Source organism: Atractosteus spatula, chromosome 20 (genome assembly GCF_055471065.1).
Source record: "Atractosteus spatula isolate fAtrSpa1 chromosome 20, fAtrSpa1.hap1, whole genome shotgun sequence".
NCBI classification, from domain to species: domain Eukaryota; kingdom Metazoa; phylum Chordata; class Actinopteri; order Semionotiformes; family Lepisosteidae; genus Atractosteus; species Atractosteus spatula.
The window spans coordinates 14,523,035-14,542,420 of NC_142725.1; the positions used below are offsets into that span (position 1 = coordinate 14,523,035).

Here is a 19,386-nt window from a genome sequence, read left to right on the forward strand (position 1 = left end):
CCACTACACAGCAGTCTTAAGAATTCCAATATAAGAAAAGGGACATGTCACTCACAGTCACATTTTAATGGGTGTGAAAAATAAGGCACTCCGCCAACAAAATATTGACCGTTTACTCCAGAAGCTACTGACAGTTCTTTCCATTTGCCTTTTAGGAGACGTTATGATTGTTCCTCAAGTAATGAATGTGCAGTATGGTAGGTCACAGCCTACAAAGTCCTTCTTCAACCTGAAATAAAATAACTTGGATCTCCAGAGAGAGGACCGCAGTATTATTTATGTGATGCCAGCATATACAGTACAGCTTGTATGATTGATAAAGCCTTGCTATTCTAGGTTCTGTTTTAGAACAGGCCTGTCAATACAGTGTGAGTAATGACTTGCCTTTCACACCAGACACAATATTTCATTATGCGTGGAAAGCTGGTTTAAAGACACTGTCCGCCCCTGTCAATTTCAGTCAAGGAGTGCTTCAGGAACAGTGTAACACAGGTCATTTTTCAGCCAGCTTCTCTGCTGTCATTTTCTGAACTGGCATGCACCTGCAATAGGTTCCAGGCCAAACAGAATCCAACAGGCCAATGCTAGAATCTGGTGACTTATTCACACGATATCACAGTAGGTCAATGCTTTAAACAAGCAACAGAACTTACATTTTTTGCACTACTCAGCAAATTACCAAGACTGTAGTCTGGTAAATTTCTGTCAGAATAATTCCATTGTTCTCCTTCTATAAAAACACCAATTCTAATGAAGGTCACTTTCATATTATTTTTAGAACTTTCTATAAAACTTTTATAGTCAAGTGTTAAGATTTGCCTTTAGAAACCCAAAGGCAGTATTTTCTATGGACCAAAAAGGTTTGTAAACAAACTGTGTTCTTAAATGATGCCCAATATACTCTCTTATGTATATATTCTTTATTTAACTCAAACTCGAAACAAAGTATTCACTTTATCTCAGTCATTGTAGTTGTACATCAAAGAACAACGGAGGAATTCTATAGCCATTTGATGAATTTCCATATTTGAGCTGTTCTGAACTCTACACAGACCCAGACAGTCACAGTTTGTTTTGATTCTAGGTAGATCCAATAATAAACCCAAGAGCTAAAGGGGATTAATCATAAACACTGACTAGAGAAAGCAGTATTAAAATTAATCTCCATTGAAATTAGAGAAATCGTACACAACTGTCCAAGCGCATACAGAAGAACCAAGTATGAAATTAACCCGCATAAGGAATGCTAGAGACTAAGTTAGGTTTTTTCATCTTATCCGTATTTTCGCTAAAGCCACAATTTACGAGATATTTACTTGCTTTACATTAAGGAGCTTAATTTGCAATTAGTGCAAAAACTATCCCAAAGTTAAATTAGTTGTAAAGTGTAGCATCAAACCTATACAATGAAGAGGTTAGTAAAAAAAAACATTACGGATTTGATAAGTAGATGGAACGATTATCCAAATTCCATCGTGACATTCTTATATTTTATATGACCTGGCTAAGCGTGAGTTTAAGAAACTCAGAAACAACAGTATCTGTGTGACGTTGACAGCTGTGTGTAATACTGAGCGCACACAAACTCTTGCAACACCTGATTTCAGGGTTTCGGGATCTGCCTCTTTCGCGTACAGAAAGTGGATGCTTTCATGAAGTGCAAGTTAAAAATTAACTCCCACAAAGCACAAGTGGGCACCTTGAAAGGCACATACCACTACAAGGTTAGAATCATCCAAACACTAACAAGACAGGTGTGTTGAAACGCCAGAAACGTAAAAAAAACCGACCGGACAACAGATAAATAATACAAGAACTTATATATACCCAAGTAAGAACTTAACAGGGCAGTATCTAAAGAGCATCCGCAAACATGTTGTAAAACAATGTACCTCAAACTTTCATATAACCTTGCCAACAACGAATGAGAAGAGATTTAAAAGTTATTGATCAATCTGAATAGGAAGACAGCGTCATTCACAATAGCCAAAAAGGAGTCAGGAAATTGAGGAAACTGTTTACACGCATATCTAATAGTTAAAGATGTTTAGTCTAAGTATGGCGAATTGTCTTGCTTTTCAGCCTTTCAATTTTGTCCTCAGCTGGGGTCTGCAAGCCAAACAAAAGAATATCGTTTGAGACCAGAGTCCAAGTGTGGCGGCTTGATCTCGGACCTGTAGTTCAGACCGGCTGAGTTTAAACTCCTTCTACCCGTGGACGTTGACCAGGAGTACTTTTCTCGTTGAGAAAAAGGTTAAGAGAGCAGTCCAAATCGAAAAGCCAATAATCGCAAAGCACTCAAACCTCATCTGTGGTTACCATCAGTTCATCTAAATAAAATTCCCTCAACAAGGGGATTAAAACTACACTGCTCAATTAACGTGGAAAGTCCCGTTACAGAGGTTTAGAGGAAGGGGATTAAGGTGGGCTGTTGACAATTAATTAACAGTTGTCAGGTTACAAAACCTAAACTTATTACACTCACCCGCCGTAATGTGCCTTAATTTGCACATATTCCAGGTGCATGCTCATCACGGATCCTTGTTTGGTAGGCATTGTACTCCAGAAATATTAAATATAAAAAGCCAATACTGTAATCCGACAGAAGTGGGGCATCAAATACGTGAAACAGGATCTTCTGTTGTTGGTTCCCTCCGTGTCAACGACTAAAACCGATAGGGAGAATTCAACAGGTTGCGCTTTTTAAAAAAAAAAGGTTAAAAATCTCATTTATGTTGTCCCCGATTCTGTAACATGCTGCCGTCCTCTAGGAATTCGGTCACCTGCCTTGGTTACTTATTCCGCGACACAGTAGTCAGAGGGACACTGGCAAGTCTGGACTGGCCTTTGTCAATTCCACCTGTTGTGTTGCTCCTGAAACGCAATTACTCGAAACACTAGTACGGTACAGACACTACTGTAACTGCCGGACCCACGTAATAATGAGCTGCTGTATTTAAAAGAGGACTCTATAAAATCATAAAATCATTCATTCCCCACAGAATGGAAAATACATTTTCCGCTTGAGTAAGATAGACACAAATGTTCATCGCGTTAACATCCAGCTCAACATTCATAGATTTTACGCAGTTAATAAATGAGCTGAGATGACGTACGTTGCAATATTATATTTAGCTTTAATTCAGCAGTTACACTACACTCTACTACAATGGCTTGTTAAATGATTGCGCTAAAGAGGACAAAATAGACATATTCGTTCAGCATGTGAAGTGTATAACTGGAAAATTAAATTAGGCTGAACTGGAATTTAGTCGTGCATTCCCAAGTTTCAACTTTTTATTCCAAAAATCCATGTTATTCCAAGACGTCCGTCACCAGAATGTTGTTCTGCCTATCAGGAGGGGGAAAGCAGATAAATCTGTTGATAACGTATTCATCTGAAGTTAGTAAAACTGTAACATTTACCGTCCCACGACAGCTATCTTACTGAGCAAAGTATAGCCGAATCAAAAACTTCAGGAAACCAGTTAAAAAATAATTCGGTGCTTAAAAATTCTCAGAAATTAGTTTTCAGTCCCGGTAGTTATTGTTTTTCTCGTGCATTGCTTGTATTTATTTCTATTTTTGTATCGTTTTTCCCAGCTTGCAGCAATCATAAACAACTCCAGAAGTTTCTGTTTAGACGGCTTCTAGCGTCTCCCGGGAGGATTGAGGGAACATGGCGGAGAATTCCAGAGCCGGAGCCAATCGGAACGATGGAGTCACACCTGCTTTCCAATCCGGGAAGAGCAGGCAACACCTGTAGCCAATCCGAAAACTCGTGGGATTACCCCCATCCAATTGGAATTCCGTTCGGGATTTACCTGAATTAAAAAGTGAACGGAAAATTCCTTATCCAATCAGACGACTGTTGGATTTACCTGTGTCCAACCAAAAGCCCGCAAAACTGAACATATTGAACAACTCATATCGTGCTTTTTACTTTTCCATAGCTGCTAAATATTACAGGTCAGAAGAAAGTTCTCTAAGCATTTATTTTAAACCAATTCATATCTTGGTTGGGACATTCGTTGCGCATAATGCATACAAAACTAAGATTTATAGTATCCAAAATGTTTTGAATAAATGCAATTAATTTTTAAAAGGGCAGCGATAAATTGCTCGTGCGAGGACGTGACAGTCAGTAATAAAATGTCGTTTTATCTTATTTTGGCAGATGGCATTTATAAATTGGATGCAAATTAGAATGCATTGTTCAAGTGTGGACTGCGCACAACAAGAGAACGTACTTTAATGAGCTGCTCTAGGAGGGTCGTGCTGTACAAAAGGTTTTAAGTAATCTCAATAAATCTCTATCAGGTCCTGATCTGTAATTATAATGCCTCAAGGTGTTCTAAGTGAGGATTTCTAGGGTGTCTGAAACTTGCGAGAAGAGTTCCACATAAAAGCAGAGGTACTCTTACAATTGACGTTTGCGCCACCTGCGGTATGAACTGCATATAACACTTAAACCAACAGTCTGGAATAAAAAGCCGTTCACAGTGCAATTATTTTTTATTTCAAACAATAGAATAACCCGAGAAATACAAAAAAAACTCCATACATATTATTTTCCTGTATCAGTTCTTACATACATATTCAGAGAAAGTACAATATTTTTCTTCTAAAGTAATGCAAATTACGAAAATATAAAGGAATCCAGTGTTAGTATGGAATCTAGTATGTGCTTATTTTTACATTTTATTTCACAAAAAATACACAAAAATGCTACATACTTTTCTAAATTTAACATTCACGTGACCTTCAGTTCTTTTTCAATTTTTGCACCTCTTGGATAATCTGGTTTCCCTAAAGTTCCCTCTTAATTAGCGAAGTAATTCCTCTTCTCCGCCTGATCTGTATTGGGGTTGCTGACGTAGTATTGGGCATCACCCAGGTGGGTGCCCAACTTCAGTGATGGATGTAGTGGGCCTACTTCGGCGTATAAATGCCATTAATTATTATTAGTGTGCTCTGACAATGCAACACTGGATACAACCCTCCGTCTAAAGAGAAGTACGATGTAAGAAATGTCTTCATAAATAAACACTAACTATTAGTGGATTCTACATGTTATAGGTAAATTGGTTAAATTTAAAAATGTACATTCAAGTTTGGCATAGTTTCAAAACATGGGGATTTAATCAAAACAATTTAATTTCCAATCGAAAGTAGGGACCAGATTAAATGAGAAGCTGCATTGTAAATCGATTAACTAATCTCAGCTTTCTGCTTGCCAGAATGTTCTTCTTTCTACCCTCCATGAAGAGAGAACATGGAATATATGAATAGAGTGTGGATTTAATCTAAGCCTAGATAAGAAACCAAGATATACAGCTGAAGGGGTATTCATGCACTATTTATGACTGTGTTCATGGATACAATTCTATTCAAGAATGATGATGACTGTTGAGGTACATTACTTTATGTCACACAATCTCTTTACAATATATTTAAATAGCTTTAAAAGCACATAATGAAGACTTGTGGGTTTTTAGTTTGTACATCAAAAATACAAGTAAAACCAGAACAACAACTATGAAAACAACAAGTATGGCATGCTGTCTCGAGACGGATGCCTTACACGTTACGTCAGTGGTTGAATTTCCTCTAGACAGGACACCACCTGAACACCTTAAAAAGACAAAAGAATACACACACATAATACAAGAATAAACCAGTATGAGAACACATCAACACAAGAAAAAAATAACATTTGGTTTTCGAAGCCCTGCTACTGTATTATTTTATTCTCATCTGCAAACTGTTCTGCGTCTATTCCTATTGATTTCCACAGAAGAGCTCTTGAAGAGGCCAAGACAGATACTGATACTGGTTCTACATGTGCTGTTACTAAACTAGACTTCAGGCATATATTTCATACAGGTACTTGATCTTTACTCCCCCCTCCCCCATGAAGAAAGAACTTGGAACATATGAATGGAGTGTGAGAAAATTTCTGGATTTAATCTAAGCGTAGATATCAAGCCAGGGTCTAAAACTAAAAGGCCATTCACCCTCATGCACTATTTCTGACTCTGTTCATGACTGTAGGATGTAGTTCCTTAATGACTGCCCAGCAATCAAGATTTGTTAGATAGCCTGGATATCACAGGTTACAATCCATCTTCCAGTTACGACAGGAAGGCATTCACCACAATCTAGTACCAGAATGCTGGTGGGTAGTGGCAGTGTGACTGGGGAGTATGGATAACATGTAGTCAGTCGTAGAATCAGCTGCTTCTACTGTATACGGAATATCTTTTCTAAGATGCTGCACTGGACTGGAATGGGTTAAACAGTCCTTTTGCACTTCCCAGTCTGGGGAGAAAACCATATACATGGAGAATATATTATTTCAACCAATTTGTCTCTGTGCAAAAGCTCATGGATTATGTTCTTGGAAATAAAAGCACTCGCGATTCAAAAGTGTCAAGATGTCAAGATGAGATATTGAATGTTCATAACATACCGCAGTTTCAATAAAAAATTAATATTAGTGCATTCATTTTGACATTATTTTACAAGACATCAAAAGAAAGATGTAGACACTTACACAGTCCAGGGTGTGCATGATAATGACATTTCCTCTGCTGAAAATGTGCCAGTAGGGCATTCTTCACAAATGGTGTCAGATTTAGCTGTTCCTGAACATATTAATAACACATAAGTTATGATTAACATGTGCATCCATTTCTTGTCTATTTATTCTTATTCAGGGTTGCATGCAGGGGAGCCGGAGTCTATTCTGGCAAACAATGGGCACATGCCAGGAGACACTCTGGACGGGACGCCTGTCTATCACAGGGCAGACAGATACAAATACAGGCACACACACACGCACACTCTTGCATGCACACCAAGGCCAGTTTTCCCAGACTCCCTTTAACTTATTATGTCTTTGGACTGTGGCAGGAAACCAGAGCTCCCAGCAGAAACCCACAAACACAGAGCGGACAGACACAGCACCCCTGGTCTGGAACTGAACACAGGGCCCAGCCATGTGAGGCAACAATGCTAACCACTCTGCCACCAAGCCACCTTATGATTAGCTTAAACAGTACATGATACTGTATAAATCAATAACCGATTCTTAGTTGACACTTGGCTTGTGTTCTGAAAGATCAGCCGTGCATCAAACCAAATTAAAACAGACTGGTTACAAAAACACATAAATAGAAGCAGAAAGGAACCAGGTTTCTGACTTACCATTCTGCTTAACCCACTGTCCTGGCTGACAGACGGAGAGTTTAGGACACAGGTGGCATTCTTCACTGCTGCCATCCACACAGTAGAAGTCTTTCAAGCAGTGGCAGACAGTGTTTTTCACTTTGGTGCAGGGGTACTTCACGAAAAGACCCAGCTCTGAGCACAGGATAAGTGTTTCAACACTCTAGCATCATGTCAATAACTCTGAATTACACTTGGATCATCCGGGGGGGGTAACTGAGAAGACCACTCTCTTTCCAATCCTAGCTACAATTATAAGGCTGCTGAGGATATGAGCACAGAACTGAACATTTTTTACTTAAGCTGAAAACTCAGGACAATAACTAGGACAAATAAATGTTCTATTGTTAATCCATCACAACCCAAAAATACAGCATAAGCACATTTACTCTAGACTGTACTCACGTGTGATAGCAAACACATGGCTTTTAAAGTTAGCTGACCTATTCAGACAACTGTATGATGAAAACTACAACATGGGGCAATGAAATTAGATGAACATATGTCCGCTACAGTGTGATCCCTCCTTGTGTCCATGCGATTTTTGGAGTCATTATTCTTCATGAAACTAAGTCGATGTCTCCTTGCATTGACACTCTCAGGAGGGTATACTATTTACCCTATAAAAGCACATTTTGCTACAGCTACATTTTGTTAGGTCTGGTGTAGTCAGAACTAAAAAGCAGACTTGAAGTAGTAACCACGCGGATTACACACAGTTTTATCTACAATCACTGAAATTTTACATGGGACCAAACTAGAGTAAGGTATTTTCTTTGTATTTCTCTGCTTTGCTGCAAAGGTTATGTTTTGAGAGCACATTCCACCTCCCCATGAAATACACCCCATGAAGATAGTTTTTCCTCACCTGAGTCACAGATTTTACAGTCTAAGCACTTTGTCAAGCCATTGGGGTGATCTATGTATGTGCTGTTGGAACAGCTGGTGCACTCTGTATCACTGTTTGGTGGAGAGCAGTGATGGGAAACATGACTGCCTGAAAAATGGAACAAAATTAAGGAACAAATCCCAACAATGTTTTAAGCCCTGTCTGGTTAAGAGGCAATCTGGACGACTGTTGTTTTCCCAGTGCTGAACTGCAAATTAAACCGGTTTTGTTTTGAGACTCCTGCTGTTCTGTTTTCTGGGGTTAACCGATTCACTTCGACATTTCAAAAATCGAGATTTCAAATCAGAACCATGGAAGAGAAGCCATTATTACCAACCTGGTCCACACTTCTGACAGCACTGGTTAGCGATCCTGTACTCTCCAGGGCCACAGGAGCTGTTAGTTGAAACAAGTAGAAATAGCACTGCTGCTGTATTCTGGAAACAAAAAATAATTAAATTAAGGCCACTAACCAGCTCTCAGTTTAGAGTCAGAACTCAAATCAGGGACATTTCTTAACAAAAACATTTACCTTTGTCTGTGAATAAACTACCAGTTGATATATCAAAAGCGATTTGCTCTTCTGCTCATTTCCACAGCTGGGGCTCTCCATGAAGCAATCTGAGTGAGGTATCTCGCTCAAGAGGACAACAGTGGTAGCCACACAGGACTCAGGCCTACGATCTCCCAGTTACTGTACAAGTGCAGGGTACAAGCCACTACACTACAATGTTACCAGAGGGAAAAGACTCTAGTTGTGCACTCAGTGTCAGGCTTTAAGGGGAGTCCTGTTTATTATTTCTGTCTTTCGTGATTTTAATCGCCCCAGGCCTTGGGCTGGAGTGCTTTCTGTGTGGAGCTTGCATTTTCTCTCTGTGTTTATATGAGCTTGAGCCTACAGCTCCAGTGGTGACAGCTTTGTTAACTGGTGTTGCTGAATGGTCCCTGTGTTTGTGTCTATGTGTGTCTCATGGGGTGGACTAACATCCCATCTTGCATCCTATGCTTCTGAGAGAGGCCCCTGTCAGGAACAAACTACTTCGTGAAAATGAAGGAATTGATAGACAATCCCTAAGCAGAGCTTCAGAGGAGCCAAATCCAACATTTTTGGTCTAGAACTAATAAGGCAGAACCCAACCTACTGTATCTGTGGGAATAAGCTTTGAAGATCCTGCTGTGGGAGTGCTGGTCATATCTATCATATGACCAAATAGTGTGCAGTTCCACCAAAGCCACTTACTCAGACAATGCAGGTACTGTAGTTATCTAATCAGCTGTTTGTGTCCCCAGAGAACCCTATGGCACAGACCTACAAATGTTCTACAAATGGACCAAGTCGCCTTTTTTGTAAAGAAAACATTTGTAAACATAATAAATACACGATATACAAATAATACATACACAAATATTTAATTGATATATTTTAATGAAACTCTTATGAAAACGTTCAGGTATGGAATGCCTCACGCTATATAAAAAACATTGCTATTTTTATGGAAAGATCAATCAATCAAACTAAAATTCAGAAAATATATTTTTTAACAAACGTAGGTACTGTAGCTATTTTTAATCAAGTTATCGATGTACAAGTTTAATATAAAAAACTCGAAAAGGTCGCGAACTCTAAAACCAAGGCTGGTTATTGTTGTATTACATGGTAGTTACAGTCTAAAAACGCCTCCTTTAGATAACATCTGTCCTAAATGCACTCCAATGCAAACGAATACCGCCGGACTACAGAATCTGTTTCTGTGACGTACTACGATACAAATATATACATTTCATATATACATTTCACACTACCGCCTTCCTCACCAACATTAAACATAAAGATGATCATTCTCCTACAAATAAAACAATTTAAAAGTTAAATACCAAATATTTACTCTTATTACTATTGTTCAGTGGTCTGTCGTGTATAAAACATTTATAAAGTCATCATTTCCACTGCGTCAGGGCTTCTCGAGCGTTGTAAATTGTACCTTTAGATGTAAACACCGTTTTCCTTCAACATTACTTTCTTACCAAATATTTTATAATACTTTCGAAACCACACTGAATCGACCTTATGATAAGGTTCATAGTAAACTTACCAGTAGAAAAAACAGTTTATCTGCCAAATTCATTCTTGCTTACTTGAGTTTCTGGAGAAATTGAAACTATAAAGGTCGTTTAGGTTTTGCTTTCACTAACAAAATTAGTTTTGATACGAAAAAGTGCAGGTTATCTCCGAGAGCTTTACACCGAATAAACCATGAGGTTAACTTATGGAGTAGCTTGGTTCCTTACGAAAATATCCTAAAAGTTACTACCCCCAAAAAAACAAAAAAAATTACTGTTTCTATAGAAACATAAAGGAATTATACAGAGAGAATGGGGGGGACATTGTCAATCTGCGATGGAAATTCTTAAGGGTCAGGGGTTTATCGGGGAAACTCCTTGATTATTTAAATGTAACGTTGTACTATCACAGGTTTGTTTTCATAATCCACGTTATGCTTGTATAACTGAATTTATCTGCTTCATTTCATCTCTAAAATGAATATTACCGGCGAATGGTGCAATTATACGTTTTATTTCCTGTTCTGAAATACAAATTGTGCGTCCCTTCAGTACTACAGGTACCGACTGATGGCGCTCCTCCAATACGAAACGTCAAAAACGTTTAAAAGACTGAGACATCCTGTATCTATAATAAATCACAAATGAGAAAAAATATATTTATAAATATATTTAAGAATGCCTACTTTGTGGTGCGTGCGCGTCAGGTGACAAAATGTATTACTTTGGCTCCTACGATTTCAATAAGGACTGGACTGAAAAAAAGTGAAGACTTTTTAAAGTAATTGTATCAACTGTATAAAACAAAAAAAATAAAAGGAAAACAATTGTATAATAAAGTTCTAAAACTACCCAAAATGTGAAGTTCACAATTCAGCATTCACAGATCATTGAATATTTCAGAAACCAAAATGGATATTGTGCCTGTACACAATTACTGAACAGATTTCTGCAACTCAGAAACATGGTCTTGTTGAGCTACCATCTATTTTGTTAGTAACTCATCTGAATTACATTCCTTATTGATTTGTGAAAGTAAAATTACTTAATGTAACCTCAGTCTAACTCCATGGGATACTTGAAGAATGAGTTTGATGGATCACTGGGATCTCTAATGGATTTTGGGATCACTGAGCTTCTAAGAGCACAATGGGCCCATTCTAATGTTGTCAAGGACAGTCGGTTCATATTAGTGTCATAGTATAAAAGGATACAGATACAATAATGAACCAAATTAAACACAGTGAACCAAATTAAGAGCACCAAATAGTTACTGTTCCTCAAACTACCCAATAACTCTCCACATAAACACCAGCAATCAACACAGGACACAGACACACAATTACAAAATGCTCTTCCCACGTGTTCAGGTTCAACCAATTACTGATTCTCATGTTACTATTTAAACCTGTAGTCACCAACAACACAAAAGAATGACATGAACAAAGTCTTGACCAGGACTGATCGGCTGAGACAGTAAAACACGACAATCACAGTCACCCTGGTCAGGGATTTGTGTTCTTGTGTTCATGTAAAAGGCTTGAGTTTTGATTGTGTCCATTTGCTTGTGTCCCTTCTACTTTATCCACACACATCATCTGCCAGTGATGAATCACAAGATGGTTTTTCAGCAATGAATCGTGTTCATAAAAATTCTGTGACAGCCTGGTCACAGGGCATACAATGTTAACACATTTATTAAAAACTTGAAATAGCAAAATGACTGAAATGTTTCAGTTTATACAAAAGCAGCAGGTTACATGTTATTTCAATACAAATGAAACAACGCTGTTGTACACGTTAATCCACACACCCCTTACTATTACTGCATCTGGTCAAAAAGTTACAAGAGAGGGTTTCACACAGAACAGAACATGGATGTGGTCCCTCTACAGCTCTGGGTCCCAGTCCTGGTCCTGCTGACCCACACACCCGCTGGTGTCAATTCCATCCCACCTAATAGAATTTATTGATAAAAAGATAACCAAAGCATTACGTGATCTGCTGGGTTGCTTTAACTGAAAATTTGCATCTTGTTTCTAGTCACAAGTCATTATTATTAAGTCAATGAAGCGTCTGAGTAACTGAGGGCTCGGCTGGAACACAAACCAACAGGTGTGTGGGTCACCAGGAATAGGATTGGGATCCATTGTTATACAGTGATTGGGTTCCTAGGTTCAGGAAATGCATTACACCTTTGTCACATCACATCCTTTAAACGTGACTTGGTCCAATTCTATTTTCCATATAAAAACACAATGGAACTATGAAACAAGCCGAGATCTTTCTCTTCTTAATGTTAATGCTGAACATATATTGTTTCACATCACTCAAGCCCCTCAGGTTCAGTTTACGCTCCAGAGTTATGGAGTGAACTCACGTTTCAGTCCCGCAGTTTGTCAGCTGATAAATGACATGGTTGTGCATTCGTTTTGGTCACAAGCTGAATGAGTTGTGAGTCCACATCCAGCTCAAAACCGGTGGGATAAACTGATTCAGTTTGAAATGTGTAACTCGATCAGTCCATGTCTTACATAGATCGAAAAAGAGCACTCCCAATACGGAACTGTGTAACAATCTAAGGTCTAATTATTGCATCCTTGGCTTCTGTACGGCTGAGTTGCGCTGATCCGGACATGCCGCCTTCACTGTCCCGCAGTGTGAGTTGGCTAATCCAGAGCTTCACTTCAGTTTTCGGAAGAAACCACTTGTGATGTTTTTAGCTGACCCCGAGGTACGACATGTCCATGCAGCAGGTCTCCTCACTGTCGTGTTTGCTCTGCATTGCTAGTAGAGGCCTGTGTGGTGTCAGCAGGCACCGCCAAGCTCCTTAGATTGCCTAGATGTTCCAAGATGCCCTGAGTCTGCAGATGTCCGTCACACTGGCACTGTTTGCAAATCCTGCTGGTCTTCCTTGATATTTCACGTCTCTATCCCACCAGCTAAAAAAGAAAGGGGAAAAATAAACTGAAAACATTCTCAGCATTGGTTATCTCATATTGCATATTTTATGCGTTTTCTAAATAATAACACCCAGAAAGTTTACTTCAAAAAATGCAGCTACAATTAAAATATGTTTTACTGAGAACCAACTTATGTTCAAAGTCCAACATAAAAATGACTTGTCTGTTAAATAGGCCTTCAGCTTCCAGATTTCCCCTGATCCTAGAGTTCTGAGCTGAAAGATAACTGGGTGCTGGAGATCAATACCCACTGAGTACTAAACTGAACTCGCTGATCACTTCTTAGTTTCCAAAAACTACCAAGAGAGTATGACATGTTAAAGTAGTAATCATGTCTATAAAAACTGTTTTTTTATTTAAAGTCCCAGTCACTCTTTGACCATCTCAGCATTCCTTCAGAAAACAGCAAATAAGTAAATGTAATTTTTTAAGGTTTACTTACACTCAGTTGCAGCATCTTCATTTCCTGTCCTTAATAAAAAAAATGAAAGGACACAAATTACTTTTTTTCTAGATCGCAACAGCATAGCAGAGTGAGTATGATATTTTGTTGCATTTTTACATTTTTGTGGTACTCTCAAACTAAAACACGTTCAACATTTTTTTTGTCTGACTTTCACTGAAAAACGATATTTCTTTCCAATCCCTATGTACCTTAATATAAAGTCTAATAATGAACAACACATGAAGTGGGGAATCGGCAGCTTTGGAAATGAAAAGCCTTCAAGCTGTTTTCACCACAGTGGACTTACAGAAAAGAACCCTTTCCCGTCTGTTGTGCCACGCTACCCCGGTCGGTTTCTTCTATAGGGCGTTTCTATAAAACAGGACACGTTTATTACAATAAGAGATCTTTTCAAATGTTAGTACTGTAAATGAGAATTACTCATGAAAAATATTCAAATAAAGCCCAAACTTTCAAGTTTGGACCAGTACACTGCGTACAAAAACCTGACATTGATGGAGAAGATTTGTAAATAGCACTAACCTCTGAACAGCATAGTCGGGCTGAAAACAACAACAATAGCTACAATTAATCATTTATTGTATACATCATCTTCCAGGTCAAAGTGCTGTACAAAACAGATAAACACTACATAGGTAAAAACACAGAAAAAACAGTGCTTCAGTACTTACATTAAATACAGAATAATCTATATTGTTATATATTTCCTACGATATTCAGAAAGCTAAACTGTTTTTGTTTTTTTAATAATTCTACTAATTATTTTTTTTATTATAATTAATCATTATGATCCTTTTTTTTTTGCTTGGTGCCACAAAAACTGACCCTGCAGATGTTTTACTGACATCATTCACTGACTTACCTGCTGACAGAAGAAACTGGAAGACGTATTTCTACACACTCTGAGGTGCTCAAAAGTACCGGCACCTTTCTGTCTTGACAAGGAAAACTGCACTGAAAAGCACCACATCCCTTCCCCTGGGATGGGCCAGTTTAAGTCTATGGTACAAGACCACTGTCCCAGTGAATGGAAGCCAGTAGGCCCATCAGAGATCTCTTCACCTTCATTCAGCCTTGATTTCAAACACTGTGCCTGCTTAGAGAGCACTGGAGCATGAGATCACGGCATTCAGAGACCTTACGTGCTGTAGGGAAGCAAAATTCTAATGCTACCATTCGACCTACTGCATATTTTGCAAGCCACTGAAGTATTTGAAACTGTACTGATGAACATGTTATATTATTTTGAAGTTTGAAATTTCAAATCAGAAGTATTCCTGCAGCAATCATAAATCGGGATCAAATAATGCTCCATTATCTTCAGACTGGTACCAATTACACTACCTGTCGACAGGTAATGACAAAGATGCTGACTGTATAGAAAGTTCTGGTGTTTTATACTCAGACGTTTCATAATCCTGCAAAGAGGACTGAATCTTTCAAATTTGTGCTGTGCTGCATCTTCCCTCTGCACCTCATCCTGACACTGAGTACTTGAAAACACTATTTCTTGTACTAAGAACAATTAGCCCCAGCAAAGCCTGCGCTTAATTTTATACTGTATATCACAAAACCCCACTCACCTCTTGTGAATAAGTATACAACTGCACATATCCACAGTGCAAATACAACAAGAGTCCCTATATGAGGACGAGGTGATTTTTTCTGGCAAGAAACATCATCTGTTGAGCTTCCATCTTTCATCTTTACTTTACCAAGCACGGCACAGCTAAAGAAAATGTGTCAAAACGTCAAAAGCATTCCTATGCAGGTTTCAATCTAAAAAAAAGATGTTGCTGGTTTGGCTATAATGAAAAATGATAACTAATTAAAATGAAGTCTTTTTGTCATTAAAAAGAAATACTGAACTGTTTTAAGAAACATTATTACAGGTATTTGTAACCTTTGCAACTGTATCAATTACCTTGTCACTGATCAGATTCTTTTCTACTGTATACATTTCACATTCTAATTCAAATCAAGCCTAACATGCAAGTTAGCTTTTACCACCTACTCTAAAATGTCTCTTTCTTTACTGCCCTGTGATGGATTGGTGCCTTATCCCTCCAGAATAGGCTGCTTTCCACAACCTTCATCAAGATAAGAGACGTATTGAGGACAGATGGATGAAAAACTGACAGTGCTTAAAATGGAATATTCACTAGCAAAAACATGTACATACGTGTATGTTTTTACAGCATAACAATTCTAAACAAACTGCTCAGCTACTTACTCTGTCCATCGGGTACACTCTATGCCATGTGGAGAATATGTCTCTTCTGGACAGTCCTCACATTCTGTATCTGATGTCTCTGTTCCTTTACATGTAAAAGATTCAAAATTAAAATCCTGTATGTGGTTTACATTGTATGATTTCAGGAAAACAAGAAATACGAGATGCAGCCTTACCTTGCTTTTTAATTCTCTGTCCTGGTTTACACACAGTATGTGGGCGAGCAGCCCTGCAGTCTCCATCTACTTTGTCCGTGCAGTAATAGTGAATCAAAACACGGCAGAGTCTGTTCCTAGTCGAGGTACAGTCACTGAGATTTTGTAGTCCAAGTCCTTAACATGAAAAAAAGCTTTTAGAACTGAGTTTAAGCCTACAAAGATACTAAAAAGGATAGAAAACATTATGCACAACCGAATATCATTAAATACAACACTGTATTCCGATGATATTTAGCGAACTCCTAGAATCAGTCCTATTAAATATATACACTGACTCTCACTGAAGCTAAGGCTCTGTGGCTCATATGTAACATAGTATGGAAATGAAATATTGTCACTTGTTGACTATCACCAGGATTCCTAAACACATGGCGCACAATTGGCTAAGTGCCACCCTGGAAGGTCTGGGACTCAGCTACTGTATGTCTCCTTCAGCTTTCTGACAAACAGAAACTCAGTACAACATCCCTCCAGCTGGCATCACCTCTCCTGTAAGCCGCTGTGGAGCTCAGCAAAGCACTGAATGAGCATCTCTGCACGTATACAGGTCTGCATGTCCCACTGCCAAGAGGGTACAGGAGTCACTCCTGGATCGTCGTCTTGCAAAAATTGGTGTTGCAGAAATACTCTCTTACCTGGATCACAGACCTTACACTGCAAACATGTTGATAATGTTGATTTCAATGTCAGGCGTACTGCACTATTAGAAAACAACTGACAGAGTGAGCCTCCAGTTACCAGAAGTTACCATTTTCTTCACACGGTAGAAGAGATCCATTCTCACCTGGATCACAGACTTTACACTGCAAACATGTTGATAATCCATTGGGCTGATCTATGTAAGTTTGTCCTACACAAGGTATACAGGAAGTGCTTGAAAACTCTGTACAATGGCGTAGAACCCGAGATCCTGGTAGAGAAGATGAAGGGGTAAAAATAAAATTTAACATATTACAAAGTTATTCAAAATAGTCAATCCCAGGAATATGCAAAGCTTCACAATTGTGTACCTGCTGGGCACATGGGACAGCACTCTCCATTTACTTTGTATTCTGCTGGGCCACACTGTTTCCCAACTGCAAATCCATGGAATAATGCGAGGAGGAATATCACAACCTGTTTTAAAAACATAATTATTCAACCATGCAGAAAGGTACAACATCAAGACAGTGACGCAAGTGTGATGAATCATTTTAACTTCCTCTTTGCTTTTAGCTGTAAGAGTTATGTTTGTAAGTGTGAAGATCAATATTGTAAATCACAGATATGTCTGAGAGTCCTCCAGCTGAAGATGACAGTACATCAGCATAATAATACATCTGATTTCATCAAACTGATGTGAATAATTACAGCTCTTGTCAACATTTAACACAATACTGAGATTTTTCAATTCCATAAGTTGTTAAAAAAAAAAGCTGTGCCTATAAATACTAATTCTCTCAGCTTTCCTTAGCAATACACAATACAAAATGGACTGCTACAGGTGTAACTTCAGTTGCAGAGCACAGTGTCTATATGTAAATGTTCTTCACATGGTTCATATACTTTCTCAACAGGAAAACGTGATTCTGCATTTGGCTTTGCCAAGTGACATAAATGGACATCAGGCCACAATCACTTTTTGTTTACTGTTTATTGCATGTTTTAATACAGAACAGAAAAGCAAGTCTGTGATGTAAATCTATGCATATAAAACAGACAAGGAAGACTGCACTGAAAGGAAATAAAGGGTAAAGAAGAAACGCTTATGGTGAAAGAAAATAACGATTACTTCACTGTTTATCATTTTAGGGGCCTTTGTAAACTGCGTTAGTGTAAATCGGCTACAAATGATTAACTAATGCTGAAAAGTATAAAGACAGATTTAAACAAAATTTAGGGCCGTGAGTTTTTTTTTGTGTGTGTGTGTGAGTTAGCTGCTTAGATTGGGCGTTACAGTCTGTGTAACGTGTTCAGTCAACCTTGCAAACAGGACAATTTTCAAGACAGGAAGACACAGAGCTACTCCATCAATGTTAAAAATATCGACCGGATACCAGCGCAGTTCCATTTCATAATATCGATTTTTATTGATTAAAGGTCACGCATTCAGGGGGAATTTAATGGCGATATTTGAAGACCTAGATTTTGGGGGGTTTCGGTTTCGTTTCATACAAAAATCAAACTTTTAATAGGAAAACAAACTTAGTCATGTCAGTGCAGCAATTACTATTTTTTTAACTTACCGAAAAAAATGTTTTCATGTTTCGGTGTTTCTGCGAGTGATGGAAGAAGTCAGAAGAAAATAACTGCATGTTAAAGTTTCGCTTTCAATGGTGACTGTTCCTTGTTCTAAAGGCATCCACCCACAATTGACGAAATATAACATTTTCGTAGAAAAGAGAAAAACACAAAATAAAAATTCCCATCATGTATCAAGTCCTCAAAAAATAATAACTGTGGTGTATGTGGGGAAAATAACCGACCGAAAGGCCGAAAGGCAATATTTTTTACTCAGGCAGCGTCTTTGACACCCAGTAACTACGACTTGCCTTCACTGGGTTTGCTAACTAGTGTGCTATATGTGACCTAGTGGTGCAGAGTTGTAATGTTTTTTCATCATTTGAATTTATTTTGCAATATGTACCCCTGACGATGTTTGTGTGTTGAAATGTTACATGTACTCGTTTGTATTGTAAGTTTTGTTATTATTTATGCATAAATAAAAAAAAGAGCTGTCATGTTCTCAGTGAGGGTAGAGCCGAGAGGTGGCCTGCCTATTTCTACACGCGTTGCGTGGAAGAACCACTATCGTATTTTGTGTCGTTAAATATATCACTGTCATTTCTTCAGTTTTTTTTTTTTATTTTCCAAACTAACAAAACAGACCAGACACCATACTTACCTGGAAATAAAGAAATATAAGAAAATATGTGTGTGTCCTGTGCTGGTTATTCTTTGCCAGGCTACATACATTTGGAGCTATATAAACTTGAAGCGCAGGAAAAAAAAAAGAAACAAATGTTAAGCAATTTGGAAGCTATTCACCAACTATTTTATGTCATTCAAAAAACCTTTTATGGTTTAATGTTGTAGTTTCAATATTTAAATAACGCCGAATCTCAGATGCGATAATAACTTTCCGAGAACTGTTAGCCGACTGACGCTTCGAAATAAGTTCAAACACTGCTACTCGACTTAAACGACACCATTTTTTAATTAAAGCTTTTAGTTTTCATGAACACACGTCTGAAATTGAACCATTTTAATCGAACCATCTGACACGCTGCACCTAAACACGAGGAACGTAAAAACAAAATAAAACATTTAAGTAGATGCAAATACTA

At 38.2% G+C, this 19,386-nt stretch overlaps 3 protein-coding genes across 4 annotated transcripts in view; all 3 read right to left on the reverse strand.

Moving 5' to 3' along the window:
- Nucleotides 1–3,681, reverse strand: part of prkcz (protein kinase C, zeta) — a 164,684-nt gene extending 161,003 nt beyond the window's left edge. Inside the window, exon 1 of the mRNA XM_088937913.1 lies at nucleotides 2,486–3,681. Coding sequence (XP_088794039.1) covers nucleotides 2,486–2,556 — 71 coding nt within the window. The 5' untranslated portion in view covers nucleotides 2,557–3,681. The remainder of the gene's footprint in view (nucleotides 1–2,485) is intronic.
- An 821-nt stretch (nucleotides 3,682–4,502) lies between these two features.
- LOC148817604 (tumor necrosis factor receptor superfamily member 14-like) lies at nucleotides 4,503–10,278 on the reverse strand. The gene is made up of 6 exons (XM_088938468.1): nucleotides 10,213–10,278; nucleotides 8,457–8,556; nucleotides 8,099–8,227; nucleotides 7,210–7,365; nucleotides 6,557–6,647; nucleotides 4,503–5,634 (listed from the first exon to the last, which is right to left on the reverse strand). The coding sequence occupies exons 1-6, from the start codon at nucleotides 10,243–10,245 to the stop codon at nucleotides 5,454–5,456; spliced, it is 690 nt and encodes a 229-aa protein (XP_088794594.1). The 5' UTR covers nucleotides 10,246–10,278; the 3' UTR covers nucleotides 4,503–5,453.
- A 1,583-nt stretch (nucleotides 10,279–11,861) lies between these two features.
- On the reverse strand, nucleotides 11,862–18,759 carry LOC148817605 (tumor necrosis factor receptor superfamily member 14-like). 2 transcript variants are annotated; one of them, XM_088938466.1, is made up of 10 exons: nucleotides 18,286–18,759; nucleotides 17,071–17,176; nucleotides 16,845–16,970; nucleotides 16,019–16,174; nucleotides 15,843–15,927; nucleotides 15,193–15,338; nucleotides 14,132–14,151; nucleotides 13,896–13,960; nucleotides 13,586–13,609; nucleotides 11,862–13,122 (listed from the first exon to the last, which is right to left on the reverse strand). In XM_088938466.1, exons 1-9 carry the CDS (start codon nucleotides 18,352–18,354, stop codon nucleotides 13,603–13,605), a joined length of 780 nt encoding a protein of 259 aa, XP_088794592.1. In that variant the 5' UTR covers nucleotides 18,355–18,759; the 3' UTR covers nucleotides 11,862–13,122; nucleotides 13,586–13,602. The 2 variants fall into 2 exon arrangements, with proteins under 2 accessions (XP_088794592.1, XP_088794593.1); XM_088938467.1 differs by having other exon boundaries at nucleotides 13,586–13,614.
- Between the last annotated feature and the right edge of the window lie 627 nt (nucleotides 18,760–19,386).